General features: G+C 36.6%; 1 protein-coding gene across 1 annotated transcript in view; it reads right to left on the reverse strand.

Moving 5' to 3' along the window:
- Positions 1 to 1029: 1029 nt before the first annotated feature.
- Positions 1030 to 15158, reverse strand: part of LOC105455164 (potassium voltage-gated channel subfamily KQT member 1) — a 31094-nt gene continuing 16965 nt past the window's right edge. The window contains exons 8-13 of the mRNA XM_011698267.1: positions 14878 to 15084; positions 10352 to 10608; positions 8426 to 8518; positions 5185 to 5341; positions 3548 to 3670; positions 1030 to 1840 (exon numbers count right to left, since the gene is read on the reverse strand). Of these exons, the coding sequence (XP_011696569.1) occupies positions 1739 to 1840; positions 3548 to 3670; positions 5185 to 5341; positions 8426 to 8518; positions 10352 to 10608; positions 14878 to 15084 (939 nt within the window). The 3' untranslated portion in view covers positions 1030 to 1738. The remainder of the gene's footprint in view (positions 1841 to 3547; positions 3671 to 5184; positions 5342 to 8425; positions 8519 to 10351; positions 10609 to 14877; positions 15085 to 15158) is intronic.

Here is a 15158-nt window from a genome sequence, read left to right on the forward strand (position 1 = left end):
CGCCTATCTGAAATTATTAACGTTGTATTGCTCGTCTCGTTTAGATCTAGTTTTGGCAGTCGAGAAATCATAAGACCTGCGACTATTCCTCGCGTGTAGTTTCATCGTCCTTTCTCGAATCGTTCGATCAATCTAATTTAACGAAAAAATTGTTAGATTGCTCGTCTGAGAGTTCTGTGCTGCGTCGCGGTTCACGGCTTTGATCCTAAACAAAAGAGTTTTACGAGTCACGCGCGGGATTCAAGATCATAGTGCACGTCTCCGATCTTAAAATGTTTCATAAGTAATGTACAAAATATAAATTGTATTTGTATGCGAGAGTCTCTACACGATATATATACACTTCCTTTTTACCTCATCTCCATTCTAGTGGGCGTATCCTTAATAATTCGTTAAAACATTCTCCGCAAAACTCACGCGTGTATCGAAGACTAATATTACGGATACGTATTATATTGCATATCGCGGATTTTCGAAGCAGCACGGAGCATCTAAATTTCTACATAGACGTATTGTTCTTCAGGAACAAGCGCTGCAGGCAAGTGCAATCGGGCAATGCCATAAAAAAAAAGAAAAGAAAAGAGGATGGAGAATTCGTACATGATCTCGAAGTATCTATATTTGTGCTAGGCCGAAGAATAAAATCGGGATGCAAATAAATCGAGAGAGCTCGCGCTCGCGAAATCGAAACTGGAAACACTTCGCGAGCGACGGTTCTGAACTGGTTCTACTTTTGCGGAACTTCCGTGTCGAGAATCGAAAACAGAAAATAGAACTCGAAATCCAATAGATCCTGCAGAACCGTTGGAATCGCTTTGGGAGCCGATAAGCGGTTCCGCCGCTTGACGAACGATCAGCCGATCGTCAGAAGGCCGATCGACAGTCTAGGAGTTTTATTAAAATCTGCTCTAGGAAGTTCAGTGTTGCTTATTGTTCCTCCTTATTACTTCTAGTTGGCCCGAGTGATGTTCCCATTTGCGTTTACCCATTCTTTCGGCGAACTGAAAAGATGGAACAGAGTTGAGATTCTTTTTTTTTTCTTCCTGACGACAACATTAATCTTCGCGCCGTCAATGAATAATGTAGGAGCGTTCTTCGCGCTCTTCCTTTGATACTTTCGTCCCCGTTCAACGAAATATCATTTTGCGCGTACAGCAACCGCGAACTACGGTTTCTATGGCTTGGCTCCGCGTCTGATTCATTTATCGTTGATTCGATTATCCATCCTGTGCGTTTGACTTCGTCGTTTGCGTTTACGCTTAAGGACAACGTTGAAGACAACGCCTCGAGTCAACAACGTCTCCTCTGAAGGAGATATCATTTCTCCCGCTAATGAGAGACACACGATGGCAATGGCAGTGATGGCGACGATCGTAATTCCATCGATTGTAATTATTCCAAGATCGAGGATGTAGATTGGATCTCTGTGCAGCTACACATGGAATTACAAAGATCGCCGAAGTTGCCAATACCAATAGCGATCTGCTTCGACGCCGCGATTTCCAGCGTCTTCCGAGATTGCAGTCTCTCGAGAATCGAATGGAATCGAATAGCACGCGCAATAATATTTGTACTTTCCGGGCATGCTCGGGACAGCACTATCGGACGCGTGCCATCTCTCACGTTAAGAACCCTCGCTGAACATATTTGGCGTCACTGTAGTTATGGTAACGCGAGGTAGAATCCGTGGGAACGCGGGTCGTAAAACTGTTTGCACGAGTTCGCCGGGGGCTCTCTGTTACACGTCGTCCTCTATACTACGCAGGGGTATCTGCTGTTTCTGCGCTACCGCATTTAATACATACACCAACTGATCCAGCTTCTTGTCCATCACCGATAGCTGAAAACAGAAAATTTTCGTATCGTTGCATTCGAAAATTCCCGTCGAGAGAAAGTTTACGTTTCGATTTATGTGTAATATATCTACTCGAAAAGATAATAGAAAAAAAATTTTTTTAATTTCTCATGCATTTTTATTAAGGTAAATAAAAGCATTTTTTAATACACATTAAAATAAATTTAATTATTATTAAAAAGACAGAATTTTTCTTCTTTTCTCTTATACTTTCAACGGGATTATATTTTAAGCAATTAATTTCGTTATTAGTTTTTCTCGTACGGAAGTTAGCTACGGCGAATGTAATCTCATTCGCATTCTTCGTTATTTGTGCATTTTTTCTTTTGGGTTAGGGAAATCTGGGAGTCGAAAGAATAATTAATAGGGAAAGATTTGCATTGCATGGAAATTTTTTCGTGAAGAAACAAGAAGAATAAAGAAAATCTAAAAAATTATTTAATAGAAAATTACGCAAATATGAATATAATTCTATTGTGACTTTATTGTAAATCAATAAGCTAATTTGCAATTTTTTCTAAATATGTATTTTAAAAAAATTTCATTATATAGTTCAACAAAAAAATAGCTTCTTTCCAAGCTCAAGAAATTGAGACCAATTACTTTTTAAAGCAAAATATAATTCTGGTCTTCAAAATTGCATTAGACTGTTGAGAAATTTGAGATTAAAGTTGAAAAAAGACTATTTCAGCGTACTTTATAATGTTACAACTTTAGTGTGTTGGAAAGGTTTTATTCTATTTTAACAAAGTTAAGTAGATTGTTAAAACTTTCAATTCACAAAAAGAGTTATGAAAATTAATAAAATTTTTTTATTAAATATCGGATCTCTGCATCTCGTAAAAGTGGACAATTAAGCCATTGAGAAACACAGAAAATTTACACACGAACATTTCCCAAACATTTATTCAAGCTTAAAAAGAATCACTGAATTTAATGCAAATTTAACGATCTCAATTTGATAAAATTGATATACAGAATAACAAAATTTTAGATTTTTCAAAAATTCATAATATTATATAAAGAGTTTTCAAGTTATTAAATATAAATCCAAAATTATAGATTAACGAATATCATGTGATGGAATCAAATGTACAGGAAATTGTCCCTGGTCGTTAAAATGGCTTAATTCAAAACCTTCCTGCGATATGTAATAAACTCAATATTTTAACTTAATATCGCGAGAATCTTATTAATTTTAATCTCCGCAATAAACTTCTTTTAAAGAGATTGAAATTTCTAATAATATACTTAATTTTTTGAAAGGTATAAAATCTTTTTCTAATATACCGCTTACTTGAGTATGGAAAATTATGTTAAAAAAAAGTTTTACTTCTTTTTTACAGTTTTAATTTCAAATTTCTCAAAAATTACGCTAGTACTTTGGTGATAAAATTTATATTAAACATCAAAAGAGCTAAAAAATGTATTTCTTTTTTCTTTGGAACCTTTTTTAAACTGTATTACTTGCATGTTTCCTTTTTATACTCATAAAGTTATGGGAATAATAAATAATAAATTCGTAAATGTAATTTTTGAAAAATGTGAATTTGGAAGTAAATTATTCAGTTATATATTCCTCCGCAAATATGAAAGCAGATTCACACACGCGTTAAGCTACGCGCGTTTACGAATTAGGACAGTTAGATATTCATAAAAGTAACATTACGGTAATTAATGCGAATGACGCACCTGCTGCTCCACTCGGTATAAACGCGCGCCAATCGTCATGGGTTTTACGTTGCCTGCCCGGTCGATTCCCGCCAGGTAGCTCCCCGGTTTACCCAGGGTCTGATCCAATCTCCTCTGCAACTCCTGCGGACAAATCGAACGTGCAATCAATCGCTCGTAAATCCATATCCAAGCTACGCCGAAAAACACAGTGATCGACGAGACCATTGCAGCGCAAACGTGAAAAGAGAAATCATTATTATTCGCTATTAATATTTCATATTGTCAGTTAATATTGCTTTACACCTCCCTCGGCTTTTTGTTTCTCGCAACAATCGTTTCTGCAACCCGGTGCAGTTCGATAGTTAAAATAACAGAGTGAATTCGCGAAATTATCGCAATTCTTGCACCTCTGTTTAGATAAAGCGATAGACGTAGCGAAATTAGACGTAAAAGGCGGCTCGGTATTTCGAGATTGAAATCAACGCGGCGCTATAATTAAGCAATGCGCAAATGAGCATTGTTGCGCTTAAACCAGCAGAGTTGGAAATTTCGTCAGCAAGACTCGCTACGAAGCACCAGGAGCTCGAGGATGTTATCGATCTCCTCGATACATAATAGAACCCTATATTCGCTCGTCGCAAAGTACCGAAGCTTCTTCGGCAAACAAGAGACAGTGTGCTCACAGAAGTTGGGTTTACCGTGATTGACGTTTTGTCTTTGCTAGCTTTTTAATGTCGTCATTCTTCCCGCAGCAATCATTGAACGGTAGAAAACGCATTATTATTTGCAATGAGTGCAAATAAATGTCAGCGGTAAACATCATTTAATTTAATATTAATTGGTAAATATGTCACATTAAATAAACGGATAAAATTATCTGATATGATATACTGAACTGTTTAAAATCGTAAATGTATTTATGTTTAAAGTTTTTATATTACATTACAGTACATCATGCGTACAATTAAAAGATGAAAAGATGTCGATGAGAATCAATTTGAAACAAACATCATAAAAAGCACAAAAACAAGAATTTATTACACATTTATTTTTAAGTTTATCTTATTCTATTTTGGAACGATAAGTAGTTTTTGCCCTATGATTCTGCAACTACATCTTCCGACTCAATATACATACAGAATATATAATATATATATATATATATATATATATATCCCGAAAATGTCCTAAAATTCATATGTTGAGATATTAAATGACTTCAAATGTACATGCGATCGATTTTTAACGTCCGATGAGTATAGATGTAATCAGTGTATTATAACCATGGCACCATTCGCCGATTAATAGACGTCTGTTTTGCGCCATGTACTAACACAACCGACAGTTACATTGTTCCGTGAACACCGACATACTCTTCGATATTACGCGTCGCACCAATCGTTGGCGATCGCGCACGATTAAACTCAGAACCGAGATTCGCTATATGCGATCACTTAGTAATCTGTCAAATAAGAGCAATTACCGCGAAGGATAGATTTATCCTGTCGTATCTCATTTACTCATTACACGACAAATGATTCGGAACGATTTGTCAAGATTCGTCTTGCGTTCTCTAAAATAACCGGCTGTCTCCATTGAATGATAATCTTCGAGATGGTAGATGTACATACATTCAGGCTGGAGGATCGACTCACCTTAATCCGCACCATCATGTTTAGATGACCTTGGCTATACTGCTCGATGACGTCACGAACGTCGTATGGTTTCCGAGCCTGTTGAAACTTTCTGCGAGCCACGAAGTACTTGATCTTCCTGATCGCTCGAATAGCGTTCCGGTGCGCCTCTGTCAACCTAAAAAGCGACAACATGCAAAATGTAGACTGACAAATTGCAACAGGAAAAGGATACATCACTCATCTCTCCGTTTTTATTTTTAGCACGTGCAAATGCAAAATATCATTAAAAATATGCTCTAAAGTGAGAATGTTAGCTTTTATCGCAATTGAAATATTAACATTGATCGACATTCGATCACGAGCCACTTTGTTGTAGCGGCGGTTTCAAATTGGCTTGATTCAATTTAGAGAAGAGAAATCGATTCCTCCTCGAGTTGCGATCTTGCGCTAACTTAATTTTCCTGGCCGATCACAAGGCGGCAAGACACAACTAGATACAGCTTGTTTCCCTTTCATCGTTAGAAATAACTGATAAAGATTGCAACGTTGAATCTCTTTAATGTAAATTGCATGAAGTATAAAGATACACTGCACGTTCAAAGCTACTTGCAAAAGCATTAAAACGTTTTAACCGTTTCTCTCTGTTAGGCTAACCATGTACATAGAAAATAAATAAGTTTAATAACTTTCGAGATAAAGCAATGCTCAGAGATAAAGAAAGACATCATCACGTCAATAAAGCTGTCCCTTTCGTAATCTGTAGCGCGCGAAATAATTGTTACACGAGTTGGAAAATTGATTCGTGTCAAACACAATATTACATATATGTCAATATTCATCTCGGATTACAGGCTGTCCTACGTATATTGACCAAAATATTGGTCTTATTCTCTCCCGACTCTTGCGCTATATCTTTTCGACCCTACGGCGCGGCATGGCGCTTTACCGAAGAGCGGAGGAGAATGCTCTCGTGAAGAGCGCTCATTCTTCAGGTGTTTACATCCAAGAATGCTTAGCTCCTTGGCAGCTGATGCTTTTGTCGTAAGTGTAAATGTGAGATAGAGTGTTTCATACAATGGCAAAATGTTGTGAGGAACGTCTACAAAGTATCACGATGGAAAATTCGATCGCCACTAAGAAAAGCCAGTAATAAATATAGACCGATAAAAAAAGATGGATTTATTTTACTTTGAGAAATAAATCATTTTATTTTTTAATAATTACCATATCATATATACTGCTTACATACATTATTATATTTAGTACAAATATTGTTTTACGATTAAAAGAAAATTTTTGTATGTATCTTTATTTAAAAAGTAGAAAACATTCTTTCAATCTTAATTTAATTCAAAAAGACCAAACAAAACGATATGAATTAAGATAATATAGCTTATTCAAATAATAATTCGAATAATTATATTATTAAAGAAAAAACTACGCAAATATGTAGAAGTAACAAAATATGCAAAAGTTTTTATCCTTTTATATTTAATCTTTTTGAGATAAAAAATCGGATAATAAAATTTTATTGTTATTGTTTCTAAATCTAAACTAACGGAAAAAATTGCAGGAAAATAAAAATCACAAAAATTCAATATACTAACAAAAGCACATTCGGTGTAACTTGTACAGTAACCAATAACAATAAAAAGCGAAAATATAGCAAATAGGTAACAGGATGAAAATAGAGGGGAACGAAACACGTGGGAAAGGGCTAAAGAATCTAATTTCACGTTGTGGGACGCGTTAAAATGTTTTTAAAATTGAAACGAACGTGGTCGGCGATGAGATATCCAAACGAGATGCTTTCTGGTTGGCAAGCATAAAGAAAGCCTCGGGCGGAAGTAGGTGAACCGCGAGAGCGAAAGGAGTTGAGTGAAGATGGAAGGGAAAAATCTGGCAAGTGTCTTTATGTACAAGTTTCGAGCGTGAACGGGCGGGCACGTTCGACGCCGCGAAATCTGGGTCATTCGTACCGGCGCGGCGCGCGGCGCGCGGCGCCAAGTAATGGCGCGGTGCGGAAAAAGCACTCACGAGTCCGCGCGAGTGTACGAAAAGGGTCTTTTGTGCGAAATACCGTGCGTTCCATTCGCGCCCGCAGAACCGGCTCTCTTCGAAATGTCAATGGCGCGAAAAGCTGGCGAAAGGCCTCCCTCATCTCTCATCGCCTCTCTTTTGCGGACTTGAGTGCAATGTGCGATGAATATATATATATATATATATATATTTCTTTTTTTTTTGCCGCGACGAAATGCCGATAATATATATGTATGTATCCTAGCGTTTAATTGATGTTCGCGAATGCGTTTTTCATTTTTAACAAATTGGAAAATCGAGCAGATTCTATCGCATTGAAAATATCTATTGCTCCGCGACATTAAAAAACAGTTGAATTATCTTGTAAAAACATATTCTACTGGAAAATGAAACAGAGATAGTAAATATAGATGCAATGCCGCTCTTGAAATGGATTATAATTTAATTACTTGTTTGTGCGATTAGTCGTGTTCGATATAATGTATTAAAATAAAAAATATATACAATACATATACGTACATACGTACTTTAGGTTATATTCAATACTCTCTATTTTTCATTTTTCTCTTGACAATCATTCAACTGGAAGTGATTGATAATAGATGGTGGAAATTGAAAAATGCGAATGCGAAAGCGCGATGAAAATGACAATCAGATTACCAAGGCTACCAAGTTGCAAGATATTTCTCCGGCGATATTACAGATCAAACTCCCGTGCACGTTCGATTCTCCTTTCAAAGGACCGGAATTCGAGCCTCAGTGTAAGCTCAAGCGCTGAGCGGATGCATGAAGAGAAACTACAGGATTTTCACGAAATTAAATTTCGTTGAGGAATAGAAGAATATTCTAGCGGAGCCCGCACGGAGTGCGCGCCTAACGATCTATACAATATTTATCCGTATATTATGATACGGGGTATGCGCGAGGTACAGGAAAATTCCTCGGTGCTATCGATTCCGCATACAAAGTAGAAGTAATTTGCATGGAGATATACGTTCCTCGACTTCCTATACTCTGATTTCGGTCGGCGCGATCTAACTCCGATGCACACGCGAAACGGGCGTTTAATAACTCGACGATCGACCACCACGGCAACGGCGGTAAATTCGAGGGTTGTTTCAGAAGTTACCAAACAGATCGTAAATCTTCGTACGTTTCAATTAATATGTATCTCAACGGATAGGACGCGTAAAAAGTATCGGTATCATATGATACTTACGTGGTTACTCTCTGCGGTTCTTCGATATCGATGTCAATTTCATCGCTGGTCGCCTCCGTCACCGAACTCGTCTGCGAGGTGAAGAGGCTTCCCCTGCCAACCGGAAACACGCTACGTCAAACTACGGGCTCGCGGATCTCGTTCTTTCGACGTGACGAGATTGCTCCGAAGGAAGACGCTCTTTGGACACAGGCTGACGTACATATGTCTATCAAGGCAATTTTTCCAAATCGCTGCTTATACAATTTCGCGAGAATCGCTTTAGCAACGTCAATCGCATATTTTATAAATCACGAACTTTTATTTAATCTTTTTAGTTAAGACATTACAGAAATATTTAGGTAAGAGGCATTCTCTTCGAAATTATCACTAACGCGTCTAGCAAACATTTGAAATTTTCGATGCGTAATGCACCTGGTACTGAAACTTCCGACTTGTACGCAACTTATGACTTCTGAGAATCTTTCTCCAGAGCAATTTGCTAAATACGCATCCCTTGTCAACAGAGAGAAATACCATTGGGAAGAACTACATCGGCACAAATAAGAAATAGCTATATAAACAGAGAGTTTACACTCTGTTTCGAAGCAATGCATTAGGATAACATCACATAAATTCTGAACTCGCATTAATCAAATGCAGATTGCAGAGAACAGTTTATTTTGCGCAATATAACGTTGCACTTTATCAAGATTCTATATGCACGCAGAGATTTCTTATGTTTAATTTAAATAATACGTTAGGACAGATAATACAGTAGTTAATAGTTTCAATAATTTCAATTTCTTCGATATATCGCCAATTTGCATGCTTCGGAAATTCGCAATTCTTCATGGACAAATTACATTTATCATCTGATCTTCCATCTATATCTTCCATCAATTTTCGAACATGTCAATAATTGAAAACTGATGGAAGCTATCAAATAATATTTGTATGTAATATGTCAATGATATGCCTCGTGAAATTACCGTTATATCAGTATTATTTGGAAATTCGTGATTCGTTCTTCGGCAAATATAACCTGATATCTTCAATTAATTCTCGAACATGTCGATAATTAATGTACAAACATCAAATAATATTTGTATATTGACATACAAACATGAAGTGATATTTACATATAATTTAAAGATATAAGAATTGCAATTTTCCGTTTGTTAATGATCTGTGCTGGCTGTACTTCAATCGTTTGGTCTGCGAGTATGGTGTAAATTAGAATTTTCAATATATTGAAACGTAATATATAATCTAAATGGATTACTAAGGATTTATTTTGCTCGAAATTTAACTACTTATATTAGATCGCGTAACACTTTCCGTAACAGCATCCGAATAAATTTTGATTTTAGTAAAAAACTGATATTAATTTCTAAATTATCGAAAAACAAGCAAGCAATTTTTAGAGAGAATTAATATGTTATTTGATTGGATGTGTAACTTGAGAAATTTTATACGAATTTAAAATGATAATTGTAGAAGACTCTTGGCGCATTAACGAATGTATTTTTGCCTTTGAGGATTAGCACTCAATTACTCGTACACATTCAGAAAGTCACCAGGACACTTCGTATCGTATACACTTTTCACTCAATGCCACTCGACCGTGGCAGTACTTGGAAATAAGCTCGCCAATTTTATGGTACCAGTTTCGTCTCCTCACCGTCGCATTTACTGAGCTGAAAGGTGAGTCTTCTGAGCGAATCTTCCACTCGAAGAAACGGACAGAGATACGTTAAAAGCGACGATGTGAAACTCTTCACGCTGTTACGAATTTTGTACGTGAAATTAATATATTATATATGCCATTCAATGTAACGCAAACAAGGCTGTTCAGAGTTGAAATAATTTTATTCGTTATTTTGCATAATATCCCAATGCATATATATATCTCTTCAACATGAAAATTTTTAAAATATCGCTTACCGATTGTCACGTCTGGCACGGTTCGGCGTGCCCACCTTAGGTTCCTCCATGTAAAAAACCACATCGCCTTCGTTTTCGAGACGTTGATTGTCGTTTTGGCCAGTCCCGGCACCGGCTGATATGCCGCCCGATATCGTGACGGGCGGCAAGGCCGGTTGTTGCTGCTGCTGCTGCTGCTGCTGCTGGACGTCCATCCGATTCCGCGACTTCCGCCTCTTCAGCACACTCGCCTTTTTTGCCACCTGGATCATCAGAGACTGAACCCCCGGTGCCCTCCCATTACAACACACATCGAACACAACATGCACTATCCCTACTGGCCAGACATTCGGCCCCTTTCTCTCTCTCTCTCTCTGTATCTCTTTATCTATCTTTCTCAAAACGACGAGCCCATCATTCCCATCAACATCATCATCATCATTCGAGGAATATGATGCACAAGCGACGATCTCTCCCGCGGGAACAAAAGCATTTTGCGGAAAATTACGTCAGTCGCGAGCTGATGTCGTTTATGGCAGATTTTCATCGCGCAAAAATAATTCGATACAATTCGCACATCGTGAAATGCTCAGGAAATAGTACTGATTATATATTGCACAATTTGATCGAGTATTTTTTTAAGAATGTCCTATGGTTACAAAGTAAAGACCGGAAAATGAGAAGAAAACCATGCATTTTGTATTTACGTGTATTATAATACACGACGTTCTTAAAAAAAATACTCGATCAAATCGTGCTAGTACCGATGTAAATGTTCTCTGCGGGTTCTACGCGCGTTTTACTCAAGAAACCTTTTTTTTTTTAAACGCATTCGCGTAAACATTTTAAAAGTAATTTCTTAATGTTAAAAAAATCTTAAGCATCTCCTGACCTTCCGAAATCTCCACGTTTTTCATAATACCGTATATTTTTCATAAAGAGAATTGTCAAGCCGCACGACCGACGTAAATTCCCATTTTTATATCGCGAATTCGCAGACGAGATTTCAAGTCCTCTAAGATGCGGAGACAAGAAGTAACACGTAGACATACACACATATATGTACAGTCAGAAACGTTATACGTAATTCAGGCTCATGCATGTTACAAAATATTTCTAAGTAAGATGAAGTTACTTTTCACGTAAGACTGATCGCTAACTTTAGAGAGGAAGAATACATAGAGTGCAAGAATACATAAGCTAAAGATACAAAGACGCAAACACCATCAAATAGACGATTATATTGTTTCTTCATAAGCAAACTTTAAGAAGCTTACGCAAAGCCTCGTTCGTTCGAGAAGAAGTAACTTGTACGAACGCGCAGGTAGATCGCCTCGTTAGTTCAAAAAAGAAAAGAAAACAAAAAATTCAGTAGTATTTCATTCATCCTTAGTGAGTATTTGTAGTTTCGACGTTAAAAAAAAACGTCGAGCAACGGTCTCTCGAATAGATAAAAGTTTATACATCTTCGAAGCTAAAAAGCGGCGTAATGATTTCGTAAAAGTTGTTCTTATTTCTTTTTTTTACTTGGAAATTGAGAAATCTTTGGCAACAACGAATATTCACAGATTCATACTTCCGACGCAAATTTAAACCTCAAGATATAACATAAATTTCTTATCGTACTAAGTTTTCGAGTAATAATGAATAATTCAATGAATTGACCACGTCATTTTTTTCAGCTATTGTTCACAAAGAAGCAGTAAAACATCTTATTTTAATTTTAATCCTACACTGTCCGGAATAAAAAAAGTACCGAATGAAAAAGTAAAAATATTTTTCAATAAAAAAAAAATTTGTTATATGACAAGAAAAGGAAAGTAACAAGTATTTTTGGATATTATTTGAATAATTTCGTATACATATAATAGTAAATCGATATTACTTTTAAGGGTTAAATACTATATATGACCTGCACGCAAGTGTGACCTGCACGCTGGAACATTTGCGCAAAGGCTCAGACTTAAAATTGACTGTCTTCATTACAACTAAACGTGCAGCGAGAGAGTACGGTTCTTGCGATAGCATTGAATATGTCTTTCAATATACGTATATTCTACATTCAGCAGACATCGTGAGTACAGTGATCCCGACTTACATAATAAAAAAGATAAGACGTTTCACGTCGTGTAACAGAAACGTGTAAAGAAATGTGATAAAAAGTTTAGAAAAAAATAAACATGCAAAAGAGAGTAAGAATGGAAATAAATAGAAACCATTTACATACCATCTTCTTTACACAAATCAACTGAAATATATTTAAGGTATATTTTATCATCGTTAAATCTCATTACTGAGCGTTCCTACTACCTCAAATATTGTAAAATTGATGCTCGCGCCTGTACGCGGTTTTAAGAGAAATGAGGACTTTGAAAATTTTGGCAGCAGATGCAAACTGGAGATACCATTCCTACGAAAACAACTGCTTCGTTAATCGAGAATACGCGAAATGTGCCAATAAACTACTTTATCCCATATTCGATGTTTTGTACGAATTTTCTTAAGATTTGAATTTATTAGCAAACTACCGTAGTAATGGTGAAAATATGTCTTGAGCATATTCATATATTTTCTAATTAATCGACAAATTTTTATGACAAATTATTATGACTTGATTCACGGATAAAAATATAATAAATATACCGACGATAATAATCGCAAGCAAATAGAAATAAAACACAGCCCCGTACTGAAAAATCAAGCGCAATTCTAAAAATACCGCGTTCGTTATTTGATTCGTGTTCAAAAGCAATTTATTTGAGGATGACAACTATTGGAGTTTTCAAGTGATAATGTTCGAAATACAGATTTAATAAAAAAAAAAGAAGTAATATTACAAAGATAGAAATGCTGATGATAAAATCCATTGACTGACTTTCCATGAAATTTGTATCTACGTAAAACGATGAGCCAGTTGAAACAATAACGTTAACAATTTATGTGGTAATTGTATGAAGTCCGAATGCGTAACTATAATATGCGAATGCAAAAAGTTTTGCATTCCATGGAACCGCGATAATTTCATGTGAAAAAAGTTTACCTTTAAAAACAGATGTAACATAAATGTAAAAGTATTTTGATGGATATCTGCATACAATTTATGTGCTCAGCATTCCAACTAATGAACAATATTATCGAAACTATAGGGAATATACATATGTATATATTCAAAGAGTAAAACCAGTCCGTTAACAAACATTTCGTTAAAGACAGGTTGTCCACGATATGTACTATAATTAATAAAATCAAATTGAACTAACGAAAAACTAAAGCGCAACTTTCATTACCTCGTATGTAAGGGGGGATAATGTACAGAAGCCTTTAGCGCATCTTTAATTGCATAAACACACGTGACTAGCAACATAAAGGAGGAAACAAAATCGTTCGGATTTCGGCGGTAAATAACGGCACATTGAAAACATTGAGCAAAAATTCGCATTCTCCGCTTGCATCCATCCACTGCCAAATATTATCATCAATTATCATCGGACAAGTAATGTAAAAGTATAGGGCCGTTATAATTATCGCTATTATACGATACTAGAATTTACTAAGGTGGTAAATAATTCATGAAAAATAATATTAGACGGTGGAACTTTCTCGCGAATCTCATCCTTATGCGTAAAACTCAGAAGTTTTTTTGGGAGGGTCTGACTGCGTAAAAGTAAATATTTAGCTTTAATTTCATTTAACAAATGTAATAATCTCATTTTCTTGATAACTCGGTATTTAAGTATCTATATTTAAATTTAAGATTCGACAATTCATAAACTGATTAAAATATTATTTACTTATATCAACTAAAATTAATTAGAAATATAAATATCAATTATAACCAACGAAAAATATTTCGTTACTTTTGATTAAAAAAGGAAGATTTCTATTGTACTATACGATTCCAATCAAATTATTGAATTTTGATTTTAGAAACGTAAAGCTCAATGCATTCGCTTTTCTACTTCCTTTTAATGAAACATTCGATAATTTATAGTTTCAGTTTTAAGAAATAATCTTTATCGTATGCTATTATATGCTTTCGAGCTGCCTCACGATCATTCGCGTGGCAGATCGACACAAGGCAAATTTGATTTCTCGCAATCCGCTTAGAGCATAACGATGAAGTCCCCTGCGACTCGGCAGTATTAGTCGACAATTCGCTCGCGCGTGGAAATGCAATCGCGGTAAAAGTCGAGATCTTGGCAGCAATTAACTCGGATATGATATCATGGGTAATTCCAGATCCATTAGCGTGCTCGGCTGCGCGCGCGCATCGACCGAATCGCGAACAAGATTACCCCGGCGAGGGTGGGGGACGTTAGTGTGGAAAACGGGGAAAGAAGTAAATTTTTCGCGTGTTTCAATAGGGTAATTACGAGATTCGCGAGACGGATTAGCATCCATCTCGGCGCGGCACAGTAATCGCTCGCGGCACGGTCAGTCAGAACGTCCAAGAACATTGTATAAGCAGCTAAGAACATCAACAATCAACAGCTAAATACGGCTACTGCGCTCCGATTTTCGCTAAACTCGCAAATGGGAAACGTTACCTTGCCCAAGGGCGTCGAAGGTTGGCCAGCCGGTGCCGGATCCTTGATGTAGATATTCCACGTAGCAACACTGTTGATGGCCTTATCGGCAGCGTAACACCTCCACAGACACTGTATCAACATCGCGGCAGCTGGTATTTGCCGATTGAAGTGCTTTTGCCGTTGCTTCTGTTGTACTTTCAGTGCGAAGCCGGAACCGAGAATACCCTGAAAAAGAAATGCGAAAACACCGGTTCACGAAGCACGATAACAGAGTTTGGTCGCGTTCAATTGTTTGGATT

This window comes from Wasmannia auropunctata, unplaced genomic scaffold (genome assembly GCF_000956235.1).
Source record: "Wasmannia auropunctata unplaced genomic scaffold, wasmannia.A_1.0 LD335921.1, whole genome shotgun sequence".
NCBI lineage: Eukaryota > Metazoa > Arthropoda > Insecta > Hymenoptera > Formicidae > Wasmannia > Wasmannia auropunctata.